Genomic DNA, 14,666 nt, shown 5'->3' with positions numbered 1-14,666 from the left:
CCCCCCCCTTATGTCGACAAAAAACGGACAATAATTTTATTGTTTTGTTAAGATATCAAGGATGTGCCTTGGGTTTTGCGGTATATGTAAGGTGTTTAGTGCTATTGTTTTGTTTACAATTCAATTGTTTACAATTTAGACTGAAGAATTTGTCCATATTCTCTTGTACATATTTTTGATTTTTATATGTTTACCTGTATATACTTATTAAATAGCTTGGCAAAGCAGTTGTGTTATGTGTCACTAAACAAACTTGACAGGGAAGAAAATTGATCCAAACTAAATTTTATTAGTCATTCAAAAGGCTAGTTCTAGATTACATGGAATCCATAATCCTCATGTTATCAATTCATGCAGGTTTAGGGCCAGAAGTTCATATAATCTGAAGATGCTCTTTACATTGAAAACAATTAAACAGGATTAACTTTACATTAAAGATGATAGCCTAATGAAATAAATGTGTACCTTTTATTTATTTTTTATTTTAAATCAGACCCTGAGAGCTCGGAGCTTTTAAAGCAGTTGTATCACATGTCATCCTTCAAGATTGAGGCAAAGACACCCATAATTTGCAGGAAACCCCATATTACTTTCCTTTACTAACAGCAGGAATGCACTAAACGTATTTCCCCTTGACGTGACTCTCAGGAGGTCTTGGGCTTAGTGAAATATGCAGAATCCGCATCCTGCAAAAGAAAGTGCTGGCTGTTAGCAATGTTTGACTACTACTGTAGTTTAGCATTTTTATTCCAACATGAAAACTATCTGTACATGTACTGCTTTCTGGTAACAAATTTAAATCTGGAACTATTGTGTGGTGGTCACAAGTAGGGAACAAAATTCTGGGAATATTCAAGGTGGAAATGTATGGGTTATTTGCCTATGCTGTATTTATCATGTCATTTACAGATAGAGACAAACTTTTTATCATGTCATAAGCAGGCCAAATTGTAAACCCTTCTAAAAGAAAGGAAATCACAATCGATTAACCCTCTGAAGACAGAGCCCTTTGTTCATCAACAGAACAATCTTTTAGAAATATTTTATAATAAGGAATAAATAGAAATACATTACTTTAAACTCCTCAATCAAGCTACATCCCACATGGTAACAGCTTGCTACATGTAAAGAAGTTATTGTGTACTTTGCTGTGATGGAAGAGTAGGTTGCTGATCGCAGTGCATGGTTACAATTCAATTAAATGTGAATACTTTTAAACAAAACATGCTATGAGACCTATTGTTATAGTGTGTATATATATATATATATATATATATATATATATATATATATAAAATATAATCCCCCCCCACAAATTAAAGGTTTAAAATGTATGTTTTCTATATTGAAATAGTGCAAAGTTTTCAAAATTCCCGAGCTTAACTTGCAATGAACCCACCCTTTGCAACCCTAGTCACAAGCATGACAGTGACATTGCCTTAACCCAGTGTGACTTCACTGTTTAGGAAAACTGTGTAGATTTTGTCAAGTTTTTTTTTTTTGTCTCAAAATGTTACGTCACAGACCTTCCTGAGAGAGAGCATGTGACGCTCCAATGTCTGGCCAGTTTGAACATGACCTTTCTTCACAGCCCTCAGCTGTCATCGTCTAACAGAGGCCAACAGGCACACTGGTCAGTCAGTCAGCACCACAGGGAAGTAGTCATGCTCACTGTCATACCCTGGCCACCGTCTTCTTATTAGACTCAAGCAAGGTCAGTAACAGCTGAGGCCCCCCCAGCTGTTAAGACACAGCTCTGTATAGTGTCTGCCATGTTCTGCTTTTTTTAAAGTATTTTAAGTCCTTTGGCACCGTGACAATCCGCTGGTCCCAGGTCTAATGGAGCAAGGTCAACTATACAGAATGCAATAGCAAGTTCAAACGTACAGAAACAACAAACTAGTCCCATCACATGTGAGCTCTTTTGACTAAAGTAAGCTTTTTGGTCTAAATTTGACCAGGTGTACAGTACATACCATACATCTTAATTATAAAAATTATAATTTTTTTAATTAAATAATTAATTTTTGGCATTTTAGAGAGAGAAAGAGGGAGAATGACATGCAGAAAAGGGCCGCAGGTCAGAGTCGAACCCGCAGCTGCTGCGTCAAGGAGTAAACCTCTATGTATGTGCCCCTGCTCTACCAACTGAGCTAACCTGGCCACAATGTTTTTTTTTAATTAGTAATACAGGGGGCTTTTTAAAAGTCCTCTACACCCAAGGTACACCCAAACAGGTGTTTCCACTCATTTTAACTCAATACATTTAGTGACCTAGTAAATCTCCAGTATATCTACCTCCAACTTTGAAACAATAGTTACGACTGGAGCTTCCTGTATTCTGCCCTGGTTGCCAGGCAACTGCTTGGAACCAAGAAATAGTCCACCACATAACATAGGGTAAATATGATAAATATGATAAATATACCCTATGCCTTAGTTGAATACGCACTATATTGACTTTATACGCATACATTTCCAAAAAGGAAACGATACACTGTACATACCAGGCCAGCTTTGAAATTCTGCACCCTTTTTCGGCCCAACATGTTTGTTATGAACCAGGCAAATGTGGGAGCGTACTGCCAGGCGTAGTAAAACAGGAGAAAGGGCTGCTGTGCAATCCACATTTCCTTGACACCATTGGAAATTCCCACCAGCATTAAACGCACACAGCGAGTTGTTGGCATCTTGTGCTCCTGGTTACCAGCTGCTGCCACAGGCTTAGGTAATGAAAGGAAAGTGGGTTAATGAAAACACACTACGGAAATAGCTGCTGTCATATCATGAACAATTACCACACAAGTAAAATTGCCAATTTTATTTATTACCAATACCTTGTTCAATTCCTCTGTGAAGGCATTTTGGACAATCTGTGACTGCACCGGCCCTGGACACACTGTGCTGATGAGTATGTTTGGAAAGTCAGTCATCTCAGTCCGAAGGGAATTAAAGAATCCCTATGGAAAATACAATAATAATCAGTAACAGGACTTTCATGGACCTTGGCAGCTAATCACTTGTACAGGTCTTCATTTCACAAAAAAATAAAAGGTATGGAGAGATCCAGATAATCCAGACCTGCTTCTTTGTTATAAAATAAATGTTATAAACATTCCTGTGAAACATTAAGTCAACAGCTTGTTGGCAAACACTGTGAGGACACTAGAGAAATTAAATCAGAGAAAACAACTCAGAGAAAACCAACAATGGTATGTGGCTATTGTAGCTATGATCCAAACAGTTAACTATCTGTATTTCCTTCACCTGAAGAGCATGTTTGCTGGCAGAGTATCCCGTTGCCAGGGGTGCCCCAGCAAGGCCGACTACGCTGCTGACAGTCACAATGCTCCCAGTGCCTCGCTGAGTCATGTGAGGCAGCACCTGCTTAGTGATGGAGACCGTACCCAGGAAGTTGAGCTCCATCAAGGCCTGATACACATCCACACTGGTCTCTAAGCACAGAGAGCGCTGGCTTCGGCCGCCATTGTTAATTAAGACATCAATCTGAAAAGGAAAAGTGTACAAAACTTACAATGTACGGACATAATATGTTGGCCTAGTCAGTCAGATCTGCACAAAATAAATAGTAAAATGAACAGAGAACAGTAAAGTGAAATGTTTATGGATTTAATATGGTGTACTTTAAACAAGGCAAAGAGGGTGTCTATTATGTAACTGAAAACCAGTAACTTAAATATTGTGACTGAGTTTTTTGTTTTTTTATTTTGTTATTACAGATTCATTTACAGAATATTATAACAATACCACCAGCTAAAAGTAACAAATTAGAGTTATCTACATTTCTACCCGATTGAGTTGTTAATCAAATAGAAATGTTTTTGTTGCAATGAAACTAAAGATAAAAAACATTGTATTGTAAAAAACAATTGCAATAGCTTTACATGTCCAAAGTATTGAATCGCTGCTTTTGTTTTTTCTTCGTGCGATGTCCTATCCAACAAATCAAGAGGAAGAACACGAATATCTTCATCCTGGAGGCCGGAGCCCTCTTAAGGAATAAATGACAGAAAGAATCCAGCTGGTTACAATTGAGTAAGACTAAATGAAGGTACAATTGCAAAGTAGGAACACTATTATTACTGGGTTGTACTGCAGTGATGCAACTGCACTGACAAAGTTCAGGAGTTTAAGTGAGCACATTTTTTTAGGCTTTCTTTTGGTCATACAATAATAGCTTGCAAAAAAATTAAAACAAAACAAAACAAATTATCTCACCTAAACAGCACCGTTTCACCCTGTTTAGCTCATCCTGGCGTCGAGCAGACAAGATGAGACGTGACCCACACCTGGCTAGCTGGTGGGCCAGCTCCTCTCCAATACCACTGGAGGCTCCAGTGACCCACACCACCAGCCCTTTCAGCTTATTCTCTGGTAAACAAAAAACAATTCATGTCATATGCTGGGTTTGGGACATCTCTTTGTCAACATGAGCCTCCCTTTAAAAAAAAAGATGAAGAAAAAGTGGATTTGTTGATGTATTATATATTTTGCTTCCCAGGAAGCAAAAGTCATATCTAGCTAACAAAACACAGCTTATAAGATATGTGTATGTTTGTTGTATTTGTTGTGACCAATGTGTGTTGTCCTTGACAGTGGTCGAAAGTAAAATGTACTTTTCTGTCACTTTATTCTTCCACTGCATTTCAGACGAACAATATTATCGCACTTTTTCTTCCACTACATTTATTTGACAGCTATGGTAATTATTTACTGTCAAGACTTTTTTTCATGCAAAACTGACACGACCATTTAAAAAAATTGTCATGCATTTCTCAAATGGTAAATTCTATATCAATAGTTAAAACTCCGTCCACCTTGACCACAACAGAAAAATGCTTTCAGAAGCAATCATAGCCACGGTTGACACCATCTGGAGTTTTTGAGGCGATATTGATTATGAAAATTGAGATTTGGCAGAACGAAAAAAAAACCGATGATATTGGCCGGTAGTATGTGTATATTTCAACCCACGTTTGTCCAGTTCTAAATAATATTTCGTTTAGAGTCTAAACGGAACAGGATGATCCTCTGAGCTCTTCAATGGTCTAAACTTTAAACTTTAGGATTAGGATCATGGATTCAACGTGAACGCTAGCTGATTATATTGTTAACGATTTACTTTGAGCAACAACAAAAAGAGCATTGTCAATGTCTGTCCCCGTCTTATCGTCTTGGATATATTTCCTTGTTTGAGAATAGGAAAGCTGACTGACCTGGCCTGTGTCCTAACAGACTCGCCCACAGCAGAGTGAAGTCTGCATCCGCGAAAATAAAACACAGCAAGTGAATCAGGAAATAAAGTGATACAAAACAACACAGGGCGGATACAATGCAACAGTCCATTTGTTGAAGATGAGAAAATAGATTTATGATGATGAAGTTTAGTAGCTAGAACTAGCCAGCCAAAACAAAACTGCAGCTAAAGGATATCGACGTCACTTCCGCTACGATGTTTTCATAATTAAAGCTCGGTGTTGTTCAATTTAGAAAGATGCACCAGCTGAAGTAATAAATGACCATAATGGTGTGAAGTACCATATCCTTTTTTTCTTTAATCAACATATGATTATAAGGCTGATTCAGTGTATTATTGAGGTAATATACATTTTAGTCTGTATTTTGTCACCACTTTATAATAACTTGATCAACCTTCAAGAAGGCCTTGGAGCAAAAATGAGCTGCTGGGATCCAGTTGACATGCCTACTCTTCCCCTCTCCGTACACTCCTGTGCTGTAATATTACCCATGATTTAGGATTAAACATCATGTAAGTACAACTTCATCTGAAATAAACTGCTTAAATTAGATTCACTATTTAATTTCTAATGTTAATGTGCAAGTAGGCTAATTAATATATCCATTCGCAGTTTTTAAAAAAGGTTTTATAATGCAGGTTTACCACTCAATCAATCAATCAATCAATCAATCAGTCAATCAGTTTTGCAACAGTCCTCAGTCTTCCTTCCTTCCTGAGGTTGTAGAAGCTGTCATTTTTTCTCCGTGGTAACTGTTGTTACACAGTGTTGCAGGGTAACTTGTTGGTTCTCTTAAAGCGGTTTCAAAACTAAATTCTCTTTCAGAACAGAGATGGAAAGCCAAAGATAATCCAAACTTCCCTTCATTATGTTAAAATGTGCAACAGTGCAATACACAAACACACAAAGCAGCACAGGACCAAGAGAGGGATGACAAAAAAGTGTCCATGGCCTCTAATGTTGCAATAATGCAGGTCAACCAAGAATAAGCAGGAAAAGCTATACAAACAAAAAAAGGTGACAGTGACAGTGGGCTCTATTAAAATAGACATGCATCTACAGTAGAATCCTGAATATTATTATAAGGTATATTTGGATATAAAACATTAGATCTTAAAGTGCCAGTTGTCTCATATCCATACCAGACAATAGTGTTTCTTAGCATCAAGGATATGGACTCTTGTATTGCATATTTGTTGTTGAAATAGGCTGCATCCAATTACAATTTCAAAATTTCTTGGATTAATGGTGTTGGCCTATACTGTAAGCAATGTAGGCTTGCAAAATCCTAATCCAAATTCTGAACACCAACAATAACATGGTAATAACATTGGTTGTTAGCATCTACCATTGAGAACACTTCCTCTGTAATTGTTCTGAGAATATGAGGGTTTAGCAACCAAGGACATTCTAGGACAACATTCTAAAATTAAAAACTCGCACTAAATGGTTAATTTACAGACTGTTTTGCCTATATGTGTTTATATATAAATATATATATAAATGTCATATACTTAAATTTGACCACCTTAAGGCCAAGGTTAGGCAAAGGTTGGGCAATGCCTTATATAGGGACCCTTCATTTTCCATATTACAACATATATTAAACTGATCATTATGTCATACACACATTACATGTATGTGAAAAATATATACATTTTGATTCATGAATCCTTTAAATCCATCCCATATGCAAACTCTAACCAATCAAAAGACTGTCATCCATTATATGACTGAAGAGCATATTTACATCACTGTGGATGTAAGATAGATTTTTACCAATCCAATTACAGATCTGTGACATGATGTGCAGGCTATATATCTGATTTGGACGCCTTGTTCTTGCTTACGTAGCCCTATACCTCTTGTATTGTAGCCTGAGCAGCCACAACTCTACAGGGATGATGTCATGTTTTCGCGTACTCAACCTGCAACATCCGGGTCTTGTCTCTGTAGCTCTTTACCATGGGCGTATACGTAACTGGAGATCACGTTCAAATATGGCGCCCCATTCATTCCCATAGACAGTTAAAGATTCCTATGAAAGTTGTTCTAAGAGTCCTTCCACTAGTCGAGCCGGCTGAGTTGACTTCCTGTTGGTTCCGAAGGGGATAACATAATTTAATCACTCGGTTCTTTTAAGCTTACTCTAAATTGAAGACATTCAGAAAATATAAAGATTTATTTTTGGGGGGTTTTGGACAAAAAAATGTATGGCCATTTTACAGACGCTCTTTATTTATATATATGAGTCCACCATTCCTTCTTGCAATAACTAAATGAATTGTACAAAAAAAAGCATATTTTTCCATCTTGTTACCTTCAAAACATGTAAGAAATTAAATGATTTGCCCAATTCCCGGAAGCTGTAACTACGCAGTGCAGCCACAACGCCAAAATCGCTTCACAGCCAGCCCAGCGCCGTTCGTTCCTGGGGGCTTGCTCTGTGCTGCTCAGAAGCTAACGTTAGCTAGCAAGCTGTCAAGCTGTCTAGTGGAGAGACTGGGACAGACGTTTCAGCTTCCCCCTGGCTTTGCCACTCAAAGTTCCGGCCCACAAATTACTAAGAAAATCTGTGAGAATATACTTAAGATCGCCAGCTGAGATAATGTAATGCATCACGGGCGTACGCAAAGAGGGACCTCCGCACTTACACCATTTGTATGCTAACTGGCTAGCTAGCATAGCTAACCCGTCGCGACCCCTCTAGTTTCGTCGGTGTACCGTCTCTGGTGTGAACTTAGTCCAGTCAGTCCTTGTCACTGTCACAGCTTCCGTTGTTGTCAACTAGTATTTGGGATATTTGGTAAGTCATACAATGTTTACTCTTAAGCCTGCAACTGTTCGGTGACGTCGGGCTGTTAGCTATCCTAGCCATGTTAGCATTTAACGCCAGCGATAATAAGTTAGCAAGGCCGAGAGCTCTCCTTGCCTAAACATAACGTTAGCAAACCATGGTTGAGGGAGGCCTGTCAGACTTAGCTGTGAGGGACAAGGGTCAAGGCCCGCAACTAGACAAGGGTGTTTGTTTATTTGGGTTGTGGTTTGGGCTTGCCACAGAGCTAACTTCTTCCGTTAATATAACAGCAAAAGCTATCCTTACTGAGCATGTTCATGCTGTAAATTCACGTCAGCTCACCACAGCGTTACCATTAATGTTGGATTTGTCAGATCTCATGAAATTGTTTTGTGGTGGTTATCGGGTAACAGTAGTTCTGCAGACATGTAACGAAAACTAATACCGAGTAACGTTAGCTAACGTTAGTATGGTAAAGTGTTGTGATTTACGAAGGCCAGCTGCCCAGTGGTGTATTCAAATACAATTACGTTTCTTGCATTACACTCATTAAATTTAATGTTAAGCGTGACGAGGCTGTGGTTTAAGGGAGTTTCAATCTGATCCACACCAGCAGTGTTTCTAATATGTAGCCAACATGTGTACACAGGTCTGCTATTTTTAGATAGTGCAGGGGGCCTAAACTCACCTCCAATATGCTTATCTTTTTCCACAAATTGATGAAATACATGCCATTTGTTTTTACACCATTATTATAGAATATTGTGTACTTAGCAGTACACATATATTTCTTTGGAAAATATTCAGATTTAGTTTTTTTATTTAAAAAAATATGGCATTAGTTGGCATAATTACTCAATTAGAAACTGAACAATGTATGAACAAAGTCCTTAAATTATTGGCTTTAATAGAAAACATTACATTTCTACCGTATCTTGTAAATTTATGTATTTCTTTTAATGTGTTACAGGTCTTAAAAGGGACACAATGGGTGCATTTCTGGACAAACCAAAGATGGAAAAATACAATTCCCACGGTGAGGGCAACGACCTGAGGTATGGGCTAAGTAGCATGCAGGGTTGGCGGGTCGAGATGGAAGATGCACACACAGCAGTAATTGGTCTGCCTCATGGTCTAGACCCCTGGTCGTTCTTTGCCGTTTATGATGGCCATGCTGGCTCTCAGGTAGCTAAATATTGCTGTGAGCACTTGCTGGAGCACATCACCAGCAACTCAGACTTCCAGAGTGCTCTGCAGGAGGATCCCTCTGTGGATAGCGTGAAGATTGGGATCCGCACAGGATTCCTGCAGATTGATGAACACATGCGAACCATCTCTGAGAAGAAGCATGGTGTGGACCGCAGTGGTTCCACTGCAGTGGGAGTGATGATTGCTCCGAGCCATATCTACTTTATCAACTGTGGCGACTCACGTGGACTCCTCAGCCGGGGCGGAGCTGTGCACTTCTTCACACAGGATCACAAACCCAGTAACCCTTTGGAGAAAGAAAGGATCCAGAACGCCGGAGGCTCAGTCATGATCCAGCGAGTGAACGGGTCCCTGGCTGTGTCTCGGGCTTTGGGAGACTTCGACTACAAGTGTGTACATGGAAAAGGCCCGACAGAGCAGCTTGTGTCTCCTGAGCCTGAAGTTTATGCAATAGAGAGATGCGAGGGGGAAGATGAATTCATTATATTAGCTTGTGATGGCATCTGGGATGTCATGGCCAATGAGGAACTGTGTGACTTTGTCAGATCAAGGCTAGAGGTGACAGATGATCTTGAAAGAGTCGCCAATGAAATTGTTGACACCTGCTTGTACAAGGTATGGCATGTCCACAAAACCTACATTTACATTTTTTAACACACTTGTTATGATATCATGTTTTGGTATCATGCTTGATTTACACGCCCTCTGTGTTTGTTCTTTATTTTTCCACAGGGGAGCCGTGACAATATGAGTGTTGTATTAATCTGCTTTCCTGGGGCACCAAAGGTATCTCCAGAAGCAGTGAAACGGGAGGCTGAGCTGGATAAATATCTAGAGGGCAGAGTAGAAGGTAGGAGAGATAAATTATATTTTGGGTTAATAGACCACCATAGTGGGATATTGACATAATAATCCCTTTTACATTTGTTGTTATGATCTATTCTTGTTTAGTGTAAATCTAGAGATGCACCGATTAATCGGCTAGTGACCGGAATTGGCTGATGTGTGCTATAAAGTGGTTAGAAAAAAATGAAAACGGCTAAAATCTGTATTGGCAGGTCAAACTCAATGAGAAATCAGAATTGTCCTAGATAATTGTAATCGGTGCATCTTTATATAAATCCCATCTTTTCCCATCTAAGATCATGGAAAAATATAATGTTTGCAAGTGTTTGTATGCCACAGCCAACTCAGTTTTATTTATTTAGCCCAGTATCACAAATCCCAAATTTTCCTCAAGGGGCTTTCTTGCCACAGCTGTGTGTATAGCCAGGGAAACGTCAAAAAGCTTGTCTGAAACAAAGCAACTATTTTCCTTTTGATTCCCTTATAGTCAGAGAGCATATTGTACAGTGGTCAGGAAGAACAACATTTGAAAATAGGCAAACACTAGACTGAGTATTATGTAAGTGTTTAATTTCTGTTGTAATCTGCTTGATTGTAACCACTGGAGGTTCTTAAATGTGAGATGCATTTTAATTAGATCACAAATAACACATCAGGTTTATCTTTAATACATATACTATATATATTTGCACACAGAACTATATCAGCAGTTTGCAGTGTTTTTATTTGCATTATGCTGAAAGTTTGTAACATTGAAACACAAACCTGAAGACTTGACATTTTCTCTCTACAACGAGAAGGCCACTGGCATAGCAGTTTTTATTTATTTAAAATGCTTTAAGCTCAACACCTATTCTATTGGGTAAAATCCACATACACTTGCTCAGGCAAAGCAGAGAAAGGGGAGGTAAGCATAAGGGGCAAGATTCCAGACCCGGCCCATCTGAGCTTTCATTTTCTTAAAGGCAGAGCAGGATACCCAGGGCTTGGTTTACACCTATCGCCATTTCTAGCCACTGGCAGGCTGGGGGAACTCATGTTAATGTTAAAGAACCTCATAAAGTGAAATTGGCAAGCCATGGGACCTTTTTAATAAAGTCCAAAAACACAATCCCAAAGATTTGGGCTTTACAACCTATGCATCATACAAGACCCTCTATCCTTGACCTGTGATTGAGAAGAGGAAAAACTGCCCCAAAACCTTTTCAGTGGGGGGTGAAAAAGAAGAAAGAATACTCAAGAAGAGCAACAGAGTAGGGATCACTGGTTCAGGGTTGGCTGACATGCAATACTGTAGATGTGATGCATACAGAGAAAAATATCATATTATTGAAGGTGGCATATCTTTTTGTCTGTGTAGATGCATAACACAGGAGTAAGGAGAATTTAACTAAAAAAGCATTAAAGAGCAATAGAAGTCATCATAATGGTGCCATTTTAGTACTATCAAAACCAAACCTTCCTAGAATTGTTTTTGAAGGAGACATGCATTTTTAAATTTTTTGAATTGATACTAGTTTTGACCCATGCAATTTTTATTTTTCAACAGAGATTATCAAAAAGCAGGGGGATGAAGGTGTCCCGGATTTGGTCCATGTTATGCGGACGTTAGCATCTGAGAGCATCCCGAACCTCCCTCCTGGAGGAGAGCTGGCAAGCAAGTGAGTGAGCTTTGCGGTTAGAATTGATGACAATGACAAGTTTTCCATTAATTCATTTTAATGAAAGCGAACGTCTCATATTTTTATTCTTTGTCTTCCTCTCAGACGAAGTGTTGTTGAAGCAGTGTACAACAAACTCAACCCCTACCGAAGCGATGACACAGTAAGTATCCTACTTGTCATTTTACTTCCCCTAGGGTGTGCTTGGCATGGAGCATGCAGGCTTTTTGATGTGTGACCAGCAAATTTGAACCAATTTTATGCATGTCATTAGTATTCAACAAGATGAAACAAGGAAATAGGCTGATTGCCAAGTCTAATTACTCAAACAACAAAAAAAAGTTAGACTGACTCTGCAATGACATAGTGACCTACCTATGGTGTCGCTTTGCCTTCTTTCCAGTTTGTGAAGCTGAAAGAAAAAGTAGTTGATAAAAGCACTATTATATAGTTGTAATACTATTTCTGAATGCCTGACACCAGCAGTAAAGTGGGCTGATTGTTTCCCTTATAGATTTTAATTTAATTTTAATGTTTATTGTTGACAAAGGACCACATCTGCATTGTAGGTCCTATGACATAGAGGCTTAGTTTCATTCCAGATGAGCTGATTTCACTAATTAGTTTTCTATAAATGAAAGAGGGTAGAGCTAATGAGTGAAATTGTCTGGTATTTGTGTGGATGGAATAAAAGCATTAACTCTCTCACATACTGGTTTAGAAAAGAAACCTTGCTCATCATTCCTTTTATATACAAACAAGCTGTTGCCCTCGTCCACTCAAATATCATGCTTTTGATTTTTTATCAGGTAAGCTCACTGGGTCAGATACATTTGAATTGTGCACATGTCACCTTGTCCTTGACAGTGCAAATTGGCACCTTGTTTCAGTGTTTCGTGTTTGTATAAAGATAGATTTTTCAAATTATTTTCACACATTGAATTATTTCGAAAATTAGGGTATCTCCAGAAAGCCACCAGGCCCCTTGACTTCCTCCGTATTATGTGGTGCTGCCTGAATACATAATGTGCTAAACTGACACAAAGGTTTCCATGGTGAAGTGAAATTAAAAAGTGACTCATAGAAACCGTATACAGTATTTTTTACTGTATTCATATTTTTGAGTAAGTAGTCATTTGAACCACCTTTTGCAGCATTTGCACTTTCATTTCTTCTAGAACACATCTTTTATTATCTATTCACATCTGGATATTATCCACTTGTTTGAAGATTTGCTCCAGCTTGGACAAGCAGGGAAGGAGGAGGCTGTGAACACTGTTAATAATTCTTTATGAAGTAGTTTGAGATTTGGCCTGGCCAGTGTAGCCACCGACGATCTTTTACATTCTCGTTCTGAATCCCGCCTGATCTTGATTTTGCTGTATGCTAAGTTAGGGGTGCAACGGTATATATTATTGTTGCACTGTTTTTAATAATAGATAATGTGAAATTATGAAGCCAAAAAATAGATTGTACCTAATTGTGAGGTGGCCGCACTGTTACACCTCCAGTGCACTGTGATTGTGTTTCTAAAGCACAAACAATCCCCTATTTGATCTTTCCCACCAGATCCCCCCTTAAAGAATGTGTTTGTATTTGCCTGTTCAAAAAACAACAACCACTCAGTGTGATACTGTCAGGATCTTGTTTGATAGCACGTAGCATTTCGGCCAAAGAGTTCTGTGTTCTTTTGTTAGCATGGCCTACTGCGTAAATTCGGCACACTTTTTCTTTCACAAGCTACTTGCTCCAAATACTGGTTCAAAAAAAGATTATGTTGATATCCCGAAATTGACTCAATGCGATTAGATAGTTTTACCAGAGAAGATATTACAATTACAAAAACACTCCACTTCTTCCCTCACAGATTACAGCAGTAGTGTTGGAGTTTAGCAAATTCGGCTGTTTTGCCAATCCAGGTGTCGAAAACCTTGCACCAGTGTACACAAATAATTGTGACAGTGAAAGGACTGGCATTTGGTCAGGTTTATTTTTGGTGATACAGATCCTTTTAAAAATGCCCATATTGGCCATGTTAGGATTGGCTATTAAACATGATTGTCGGTAATGTATCCCGCAGGGAGTGCTAAAATAACATGGCAGTTACAATAGATATGAGAAAAATGGCAGTCATTGTGAGTATAGTTTTTAAGTCTTAGCATGTAGTTAATGCACCATTTACTGTTCCAACCCAAAGGATGATTGATGCCAAGTTTATGCCTGAACTTGTAGGGAAAGGTCATTACGTTTGTGTTCAATAATCAGTCTTAACAAGTTGATACGTAAACTTGTCATACATGTTTTTTTTAAATGAAAAGTAATATATATATATATATATATATATATATATATACATATACATATACATGTATAGGCCACAAGTTTGGAACCACCTTCTCACTCAATGCGTTTTCTTTATTTTCATGACTATTTACATTGTGGATTATCAATGAAGGCCTCAAAACTATGAATGAACACATAAGGAATTATTTACCTAACAAAAAAACTGTGAAATAACTGAAAACATGTCTTATATTCTAGTTTCTTCAAAGTAGCCACCCTTTGCTCTGATTACTGCGTTGCACACTCTTGGCATTCTCTTGATGAGCTTCAAGAGGTAGTCACCTGAAATGGTTTCCCAACAGTGTTGAAGGAGTTCCCAGAGATGCTTAGCACTTGTTGGCCCTTTTGCCTGCACTCTGCGGCCCAGCTCACCCCAAACCATCACAATTGGGTTCAGGTCCGGTGACTGTGGAGGCGCAGCACTCCATCACTCTCCTTCATGGTCAAATAGCCCTCACACTGCCTGGAGGTGTGTTTGGGGTCATTGTCCTGTTGAAAAATAAATTATGGTCCAACTAAACGCAAACCGGA

At 38.7% G+C, this 14,666-nt stretch overlaps 2 protein-coding genes across 5 annotated transcripts in view; one reads left to right on the top strand and one right to left on the bottom strand.

Moving 5' to 3' along the window:
• Window positions 1-269: 269 nt before the first annotated feature.
• Window positions 270-14,666, bottom strand: part of dhrs7 (dehydrogenase/reductase (SDR family) member 7) — a 20,964-nt gene continuing 6,567 nt past the window's right edge. The window contains exons 3-9 of the mRNA XM_032500412.1: window positions 5,238-5,423; window positions 4,240-4,392; window positions 3,906-4,012; window positions 3,268-3,507; window positions 2,838-2,960; window positions 2,508-2,723; window positions 270-686 (exon numbers count right to left, since the gene is read on the bottom strand). Coding sequence (XP_032356303.1) covers window positions 645-686; window positions 2,508-2,723; window positions 2,838-2,960; window positions 3,268-3,507; window positions 3,906-4,012; window positions 4,240-4,392; window positions 5,238-5,367 — 1,011 coding nt within the window. The 5' untranslated portion in view covers window positions 5,368-5,423 and the 3' untranslated portion in view covers window positions 270-644. The remainder of the gene's footprint in view (window positions 687-2,507; window positions 2,724-2,837; window positions 2,961-3,267; window positions 3,508-3,905; window positions 4,013-4,239; window positions 4,393-5,237; window positions 5,424-14,666) is intronic.
• Window positions 7,666-14,666, top strand: part of ppm1aa (protein phosphatase, Mg2+/Mn2+ dependent, 1Aa) — a 27,679-nt gene continuing 20,678 nt past the window's right edge. For 3 of the 4 annotated variants that reach the window (XM_032500407.1, XM_032500409.1, XM_032500410.1), the window contains exons 1-5: window positions 7,666-8,085; window positions 9,047-9,900; window positions 10,018-10,135; window positions 11,681-11,792; window positions 11,898-11,955. In XM_032500407.1, coding sequence (XP_032356298.1) covers window positions 9,064-9,900; window positions 10,018-10,135; window positions 11,681-11,792; window positions 11,898-11,955 — 1,125 coding nt within the window. In that variant the 5' untranslated portion in view covers window positions 7,666-8,085; window positions 9,047-9,063. Of the gene's footprint in view, window positions 8,086-9,046; window positions 9,901-10,017; window positions 10,136-11,680; window positions 11,793-11,897; window positions 11,956-13,022; window positions 13,202-14,666 lie in introns of those variants that run through there. The other variant, XM_032500408.1, reaches the window with a different exon arrangement.

The sequence above is a fragment of the Etheostoma spectabile genome, chromosome 20 (assembly GCF_008692095.1).
Source record: "Etheostoma spectabile isolate EspeVRDwgs_2016 chromosome 20, UIUC_Espe_1.0, whole genome shotgun sequence".
Taxonomy (NCBI): Eukaryota; Metazoa; Chordata; class Actinopteri; order Perciformes; family Percidae; genus Etheostoma; species Etheostoma spectabile.
The sequence above is the reverse complement of the archived record's forward strand: the minus strand, read 5'-3'. Positions and strand labels throughout refer to the sequence as shown.